This window comes from Phyllostomus discolor, chromosome 6, assembly GCF_004126475.2.
Source record: "Phyllostomus discolor isolate MPI-MPIP mPhyDis1 chromosome 6, mPhyDis1.pri.v3, whole genome shotgun sequence".
NCBI classification, from domain to species: domain Eukaryota; kingdom Metazoa; phylum Chordata; class Mammalia; order Chiroptera; family Phyllostomidae; genus Phyllostomus; species Phyllostomus discolor.
The window spans coordinates 106,920,752-106,929,875 of NC_040908.2; the positions used below are offsets into that span (position 1 = coordinate 106,920,752).

The 9,124-nt window shown below is 40.9% G+C and overlaps 1 protein-coding gene across 1 annotated transcript; it reads left to right on the forward strand.

Annotated features, from left to right (window-relative positions):
* Positions 1-6,211: 6,211 nt before the first annotated feature.
* LOC114500618 (upstream-binding factor 1-like protein 1) lies at positions 6,212-7,599 on the forward strand. The gene has a single exon (XM_028517340.2). It carries the CDS (start codon positions 6,295-6,297, stop codon positions 7,399-7,401), a length of 1,107 nt encoding a protein of 368 aa, XP_028373141.2. The 5' UTR covers positions 6,212-6,294; the 3' UTR covers positions 7,402-7,599.
* The last annotated feature ends 1,525 nt before the right edge of the window (positions 7,600-9,124 follow it).

Here is a 9,124-nt window from a genome sequence, read left to right on the forward strand (position 1 = left end):
GTGTCCCAAACCCTCCACAATAATCTACAATGGTTGAACCCTAAACACTGATATGATGGACTGAATTTATGAGTTTGGGTTATGGCAGCCCTTGCGTGCCTCCTTGTCTGAATCCTTATTTGTGCTTTATGATGTATATAAAGGTTGTTTTCTTGAAATCGCATTGGGGAACAGCAAATAGTAGGTTTCATAGGCTTAATAACTACAATTGATTTTACAAACAAAAATGGGGGAGATGCTGGGAACTGCCCTGCCTGGATTCAGGAACTGTAATGCCCCCAAAGCTAAGTCTCAGTGAGTGACCTTGAGACCATAAACCACTAAGGAGAAAAAGCTTATCTGCCTGGCAGGGGCACGGCCTCTGCTCATTTTATTTCACCCGGCCTAACTCCTAACACTTGATCGGTGAGCCAATGACGGGTAAGATTCCTCAAGGGAGGGATGATCTAAGACAGGCACAATCACAGGGTCCCCCAGGGAGGGACTTGGGGGCTACAGAAAACACGGGTGATGGACCTTCACCCCTCAGCTTTTACATAGCCTGAGTCCTCATTCTGCTGAAAGAAGTCTCCTAATCTCTTGGCTGCCTTACTTCCCCCACCTGACTTAAGCCTGAAACAATGCTGTGCTGGGTGCAGCCCTATCCTGGAAAGGGTGGATTCCCAAGGACAATCAGGCCTAAGGAAAAAAGCATAAAATCCTAGGCCACCTACTGTGCTAAAACCCTCAATTTAAAAGATAAGGGTCCAAGCAGAAAGTGAGTTGTTCTCCAAAGTTGTATGGCCATTTAACTATCTGTCTCTGAGTCAGAATAGGCCCTCAGAGTTCTCTGAATGTTATCTATTATTTAATCATTTCTGCCTGACAATGACTGATGAGCTTTGCGTATACACCCTGTATTCATATGCAAATTGAATCCAATAAAAGCTGGTCAAAGCAAGGTTCTAGGCATTCTCCTCTTCAGAGAGTGGCTCCGGTCCTCCAAGGCTTGTTTTCCCCTTGAGAGAGAAGCTCCGCCATCCCTTTTCCTCAACAAAACATGGTAGGCCATGTCAATTTGTGTTGCATTTCATCCATAATGTGGAGCACACTGCGGGCCAATATGCATGTCAGATCCCACTCATAATCTGTATTTCAGAAGGAGACAGGCTGGAGGTATTTTCCCATAACATCTGAATAGAGAATCAGAGAAATAAAAAGAAAGAAAGGTATTTAAATAGTTTTCCATTATCATCCATTCCTTTCTGAGCAGTGGTTTCACAGGTACCAATTTCTGATAAGTGGTGAGAACAGGAAAAGAATCAGACAACAGTAACATGTTTCCTAATACTTGTTAAAGGAGTAACACAGATCCTTGTACTGGAGACAAAATCTTCTATTACAAGCATATTCATTCATATTTTTGGTATTTCCACTCACCTATATATCTCAGACTACAGATAGTAATGCACTTAGTCATTTCTAAATATCAGTGACTATTTTCTTCTTATTTCTAGAGGCAGACGTCTCTCAATCTTGTTGTGTATGTGTGAGTGCTAAGTGCAGTAACTGAAGACGCAGAAAATAAGGTAAAGAAAATTAAGAGCTGTCTGCTCCCATCTAGGTCACCATCTTTCTTGGTTACTCAGGGCTGAAATAACAAATTGCAGCAAACCAAGTAGCTGTGAACAACAGCAATGTATTCTCTCATAGTTCTAGAGGCTAGAAGTCTGATATCAAGGAATAGCAGGGCATTCTCACTCCAAAGGCTCTGGGGAAGGATCCTCTCTTGCTTCTTCCATCCGGTGGCTCCTGGCATTCCTCACCTGTGGCAGCATGACCACAATCTTGACTTCTCTTTCTTCGAGGCCTACTTCCTGAGTGTCACTGTCTCAAATCTCTATTGCCATTCTCATCTGAGGTCACTAGTCATTCACTGGATTTAGGATCAACCCCAAATCTGGGATGATCTGAACTTCAGGTGCTCAACTTAATTATACCTACAAAGATCTAATGTCCCAGTAAGGTCACATTCATCACAGCTAGAGGATTTTAGGACTTGGAGGAATAATTTTTTTTTGGGGGGGGGAGAATAATATACCTCACTACACCCTCCAATGAAATGAAAGAAGGTTGTCCTGTAATTATGAGGATTCACTTTTTCCTGAAAAAGGAAAAAGGGAAACATTTATTCCTGATATGTTATATACATTACTCTCATTTATTCTATGAGAAATACATTGCAAGACCCTCAGGGGAAGCCTGAAATCTTGGCTAGAACCAAACCCTCTATATACTATGTTTTCCATTATACAAAGAGACTTATGATAAAGTCTAAACTACTTCTGTACTGTGGGACCATTATTAAGTAAGATGAGGGTCGCTTCAACACAAACACTTCAATATTATGACAGTGGATCTGATATCCAAAATGGCTACTAAGTGGCTAACAAGCTGGTAGGGACTCCAGGCAGATGCTCTGGATGATTCATGTCCTGGGAAGGGCAGAGAGTGACAGTGTTGGATTCCATCAGAACAGCATGCCATTTAAAACCTAGGACTGTCTCTTAATGGAAGCTTCTGTTTAATATTCCCAAACCATGGTTGACTTCAGGTAACTGAAACTGAGGAAAACAAAATGGTGGAGAAGAGGGAGACTACTATAGTGGATTATATTCAGTGAGAAGAGAAATTGTTGATGTAAATGTCTTGCATTCTAAGTGTTGTGTAATAAGGTCTTCCGGATTCTCTTCTAGAACTAGAGTTACTAGGTCAGAGACAGGTGTATTTTTAAGGATTTTAATGTATATTTCAAACTACCCTTCATTAACCTCTAATGTACTGTGCTGCAACTCTTCAAGGTCAGGCAGGTTCATGGCACTCACACAGGTGGAATAATATTCATGGAGCCATTAGCACGTTTGGCATGCCTTTGTTCACGGGGGGCGGGGGGCAAGCCGTGCATGCTGCCACCTGCATGTTTATCTGCATGTCTTTGTGTGGCACAGGTCACGTCCCTTGTTCCCCAGCATGGTGCCCATCATGGTTCCTGTTCCTTTGCATGTGTCTCCCATCTTCGCCCCCAGCAGGGTGTCCCAACAGTTTAAGTGCTGGAGGGGAACAAAGCTGGCAAGAGGACAGAAATTAGATAACATAACATAATTCTCCACATGCGAGCCCACTTCACATTATGGTAACAGTTTATCAGACCCGGTCTCAAGGCTATGAGGACACTACTTATGAGGTCCATTCAAGGGTATGGGAACACTGCTTCCCTTAGCTACCCAGACACCTGGGTGAAGCAGCCAGACTGCCTCCACTTACCCTGCACATACCGATAGTATATGATAGTACTCATCTCAAACTTTCAGCTATATTAGAATATTATTTCTTAATATTTTAGTAATTTTATAGTTTAATAATGATAGCTTATATGCTTTAGAGTATAGTTTGCTTGTGTGTCCTTTTTCTTAAAACTATTTATGTTAGTTTTCTTTCCGCAATCCAGTGAACAGCACTTTTGTTGTGTGTGTAACAGAGGCGGGTGAAGAGATAACAGGAGGGGGCTGGGTTCCAGATCCAGGAAAGCAGCACAGTGGGCTTCTTGGCCCCAAGCATTCAAGCCAAGTTCTGAAGAGCTCTAACAAAACATAAGACCTGAAGTCATGCATTCTGGGAACTTGGGTGGCTGGGTGCTGTGTGGGATGTGGGTGTGGTCCAAGAAGCCAGGGAACAGACAGGCCAGGAGTGGAGCAGGAGCAGGGAGTCTGGGCTGCATGCTGTCCTCCATCCCCCCAGACTGATGAGCTGTATTTGCAAGTGGTGGCTCCCAGGTACCAGGTGCCTCACAAGGGATGGAAGGGCTTGCCTCGTCCTTGGCACTGTGGTGCCTGCTCTGCAGACTGGGCAGCTGCCAATGACAGTGGTGGAATTGTCAGGGTACCGGGTGACATTTTGACGGTGGACATTGTAAACCCTAAGCTGGTTGACAGGTATCCCAGTGACCGGGTAGGTAGGGGTAGGGACAGGGGATGTGAGGATGGGGCTATAGCCTGGTGAGTTGTACTCGAAATCTGTGTGAGTTATTTTAAGGTATGTGGTATGTATCCTGCAGTATATTATTGTAAAAACAGCTTCTCCTTCCTCAAGTGGCTCATTCTCATTACCACAGATATTGAACAATATAAAAAAAGAGACATTTATTTAAAATCTCACACTGACAACTTCTTACCATTGACAAACATAAGGAGTTTAGATCCCCAGGAATTCCTCTGTCCAAATTTTGGCTGTGTCTATGTATATGAATAAATTGAACAATCCAAAATTAATCCACATTTACATACTGCATTATAACCTAACTGTTAAAGCATTTTATTAATTTAGAGTTTGTTGATAATGTGGAATTGTGGAGCAATTCATATAATAAATTATTTGTTGAAAACTTAGTAATAAAATTTTAAATAGATGGGGGAAAGGGAGTTTTAATAAAAATTATGAAGCCTAATACTTTAAAAAACACAATCATCATTTCAGTCATGATATCCTGATTGACAACTGGGGTTTCATCAAATTGCTTTCACCAAATCACGTACATTTTAGTACATATCTTGGCTCTCTGAACACAGAACTAAATATAGTCATTCACATTTTTATCTCAAGTGCCACCTTAACCTCTAAAGACTGGGGAGAAATTGAACCGGATTGAAATGGTTTAAATAGCCATGCTGCAGATGAGAGAATTTCAGATTCTAGACCATAGGATAAGACTGAAATTAGTGCTGAAGGGAAGGACTTATATTCAAATACCACGTTGAAACAAAGTCAGATGTGGGAGCAGGAATGGAAGCAGAATGCGAAAACATTTTGACAAACATTAGCCAGAAACTAGACGAAATTTTGCCTCGTGGAAGTTGTTAAAAATCAATGTCCAGGATGAACCAACAACAAGGGGTGGGGGTTAAAGACATTATTTCTGGAGATTATGGAAAGGATTTATCTAATCAACAATGCCCTTGTCTGTCCCACAGGTTTTCAACACTGTAGAAACAGAACTGGGGTGGAGCTTCTAGGGTCCATTTATAAGTGCTGCTCAAAAGCCAGATTCATTCTGCTTGGAGACCTTTGGGGTTGACTGGACTGTGGAAAACTCAGAAGGTCACAACTGCCTTCTGGTACTGAGAGCCCAGACAACACAGAACCCTTGACCCAACAAGCATTCATGAGAAGAATTATACAAACCTCAGGTGAGGACACACCTTTAAGTAGATGAGTTCTTCTTTCCTGAAAAAATAGAAATGATAATTTAACAATCAGCTGGCTTAAGACTTTACTAAGAAAATGTAATTTGCCTAGTTAAATTGAAATGATGAAATTAGTTTACTCTTCTGCTATAAAATTTTAATATTATTGTTTTGACATTTAGTTTTGCATAATTATTTTTTTATTTTATGTCCCTTGTCTGTACAAATTGTGATACCTAGAGGGAAAGGTCTAGATTTTGTGTGGTTTCTTATTTATGCATGAAACTTGAAACTTAACTGCAAAACCTTGTTGTGGAAGGGTAAAAGGGACAGACGATAGAAAATGAAGAAAAGTTAACCTAATAAAATTGTAGATATTCCATAATTCTCATTTGATCCTTGACTTTTGAAGGGAGAAGTAATATGGTTCATTAGAAGGTATTCATTGCTCTGCACTACAAATAATCTCTACATTAGTCATTTCCTCCAGGTTTAAAATTCATTCATAAAATATACCAGTGTGGAATGCATGTCTCCTTAGCTTGTTTCATTTTGATTCTAGCCTGTACATTCTGCACAGACACCTGAGCACACTTAGAAGGTGGCCACACTAAGGGCACTAGAGATCAATAGCTCTTTCCCTTTTTGACATTTCTCTTTTCTTTTTAATTTTTGCTTTTCTTCCCCAGGGCTTTTTTTCTTACATTGAGCCCTGAGTAGCCAGTTGTCATTGTATTTAAGAAAGACCCTGATGAGATCTGGGGAAAGCAGGGTAGAATGAAAGGTGACAGGACAACTTTGAAAAGTGAAAATGTAGCACATGAATAGTAAAAAAATTTCACTTCAGAGGTAGGCAAGTTTTCATTTATTTTGTTAAGGCAAGTCAATTACATGAGGGACATATCCCAAGTGGGTTGTGGTTTTCTCAATCGCTTCTTCTCTTTTTCCTTAGAAACATAGAACCACGCTTTGCAAAACTTCTGAAATAGCTCAACTGCTAAGTCTTAAGAGTGAAGATATTTGAGCTTCTGCTGTGGAGTCTGCATAACTTTGTAAAGGGCTCAAAGTCCGAGAAATGGCATCAAGTAATGGCCAAGACCAATGGCCCAAAGAAGACATTGAGATGTTACTGGACCTCCTAGAGGATAATCTCCCACCCAATGACAATGACACATTCAAAGCAACCCAGTCACAGATGGACTGGGGAAAAGTAGCTTTTAAAGATTATTCTGGAGAAATGTGCAAGCTCAAGTGGTTAGAAATTTCTAATAAAATAAGAAAGTTTCGTACTTTGACAGAAATAGTTCTGGAAACTAAGGAACATTTCAAACAGTCTTACCAAAGGAAAACACTCAAGAACCACCCCCACCTACCTAAGAGGCCCCTGACTGCTTACTTCCGCTTCTGCAGGGAGAACAGGGCCCAGTACTCCCAAATGTACCCTGAGCTGAACAACCTGGAGCTGACCAAGATCCTGTCTAAGAAATACAAGGACCTCCCAGAACAGATGAAGCTCAAATACATTCAAGACTTCCAGAAAGAGAAAGAGGAGTTTGAGGAGAAACTGGCTCAGTTTAGGAAGGACCACCCTGATCTAGTCCAGAACCCCAAGACTTCTGTTGTGCCTAAAAGGAGACCAACCAAAGCCCAAAGGAAATTTCAGGAAAATGTGGAAACAGTGAAATCTCCCTCAGAAAACTATTTTTCTGGGAAGATAAAATTCCATGGAGAGCCCAAGAAGCCCCCAATGAATGAATACCACAAGTTCCACCAGGATTTGTGGTCAAGTAGGGAGCTGCAAGACCTGCCCCCAAGGGAGCGCATGGTGGAGATTGGCAGACGCTGGCAGCGAGTCCCACTGAGCCAGAAGCAGCATTACAAGAAGCAGGCCGAGGAGCTGCAGAAACAGTACAAGGTGGACCTGGATCACTGGCTCAAGAGTCTGTCCCCTGAAGAATACACTGCTTACAGAGAGAGAACCTATACTAAGCGTAAGAACATGAACGTGAATGGAGGCCCAGACGCCAAGATCACCAGGACAGATGTGCTCTGTCCCTCAGCAAGGGCTCTGCAAGGAGGGCTCTGCAAGGAGGAGCAGGGGCTGCAGGCTCCAGAGACAGAATCATCAGGGACTAGAGGGGACCATTCTCATGCCTCACACACATCAGAAGAAAATAAGTAAGATGCAGAAAAAGCAGAAAGCAGTAGCTCCTCAGACTCCAGCAGTGGGGAAGAAGATGAAGACTGTGAGGACAGCAGCTGCAGCTCATCTTCCTCAGGGGTGACCTCTGACTCAGACTCAAACTGAGCTTTGTCCATTCCCAAAATGGTGGGACAGAGAGCTTCCCAACAAAAGTCCCTGACATCTGCAACAAAAGGAAGGGCTGGTCTTCCTTTCCCTTTTATTTCTTTGTTTGTTCCTTCATCACCCTACTCCTCCTCAGTACAGGGTGGAACACTTTGGGAATTATGTAATTTGGGACTGTACTTTTAATATGAGGTCCACAAACCTGGGAGGAGTGGATCCTGCTGGGAAGAGAAATACAAGTTTTGAGCATGTATGGGGTCCTCCTTCAGCATGTCTACCACTCCCCAGGAACTCTGTGTGGTGAAGGCTCTTGAAATAGATGATTGGGCTGTTGAGGTCACACTGCTTTAGACTGAGTGTTTCTGAAGTAAGAGGTTTTGCTTTTGGAACATTTTGACAGTTGCCAGGTGTGAGGGCCTTGGGTGGATGGGGCATAAATAGTGAATGAATTAATATGCTCAGTTATTGTTATGTAACAGTCATAGGGATGTAAAGTACATAGAGAATATAGGCAGTAATAGTGTAGTAACTATATGCAGGTATCAGATGGGTGTGAAATTTATTGGGATGAGCACTCATTAAGCTATGTAATGTCTAATCACTCAGGTATACACCTGAAACTAATGTAATAATGTATGCCAATTGTGGTTTTTAAGAAATGATTTTTTAAAAAGTTTTACTTTCCCCATTTTCTGTGTGCCAGAAGTTTTCTGTGGCCACCTTTGAGACTGTGACTCCTACACTCCCTACAAGAACTGCACCTCTGGACTCTTGCACTCTCTGGTGTGAGGCAGGAGTTGGCTACTCTGAAATGTGAGAGTGGGCAGCTCATGTAGGAGGCAATATTTTTATATATATATTTAACTCTTACATCTCTGTGAGACTTACATCTCTATAATTTCAAATATGTAGATAGAAATATATATATATTTATTAAAGTTCACTATTTCATTTGATAAGTGCCTCTGTAGAACAGAAGCCAAAATTCCTTCGTGTTGCTCTGGGTGCAGGTGAATCTCCTATTTAGCATTCAGGATTGATGGAGGGAAAAGAGACAGACACACAAGGCACACAGATAAATACATAGATACTGAGCTATAGATATAGATATGTACACTATTCTATTCTACCGGTCTGTCTGTGAATTCTTGTCCCAGTGACACATTGATTTGATTATTTAGTTTACTGATATGTTTGAAAATCTATTAAGATTATTTCCCTGTCATTACATTTTTTTCCTGTACATTGCTGGCTATTTCCATATTGTGTTCTCATGCATATAAGCATTATGAAAGTAATTGTATCATTTCCATATGAAAAACATTAAGGTTTGAGCATTTAGGTAACTAGATATTTTAGTGAATTATTTTTATTGTTTTTCTAGGTAATCTGTTTCCAAAAATAATGGTAATATTAACAATTTTTATACCTCTAATACTTCTTTCTAAATGTTTTTTGAATATCCAGAACAACGTTAAGTAATAACAGTGAGACATATTTGTCTTGTTTCTGACTTTCAAACTAATGTTTAAAGGATTTATTATTGTAGTTATGCTGATTGATATATATTTAAAATAAAGTATAACCTATTCATAAT

Excerpts from the sequence above, each read along its gene's own strand:
- LOC114500618 (XM_028517340.2), top strand. The coding sequence starts at position 6,295 with ATGGCATCAAGTAATGGCCAAGACCAATGGCCCAAAGAAGACATTGAG.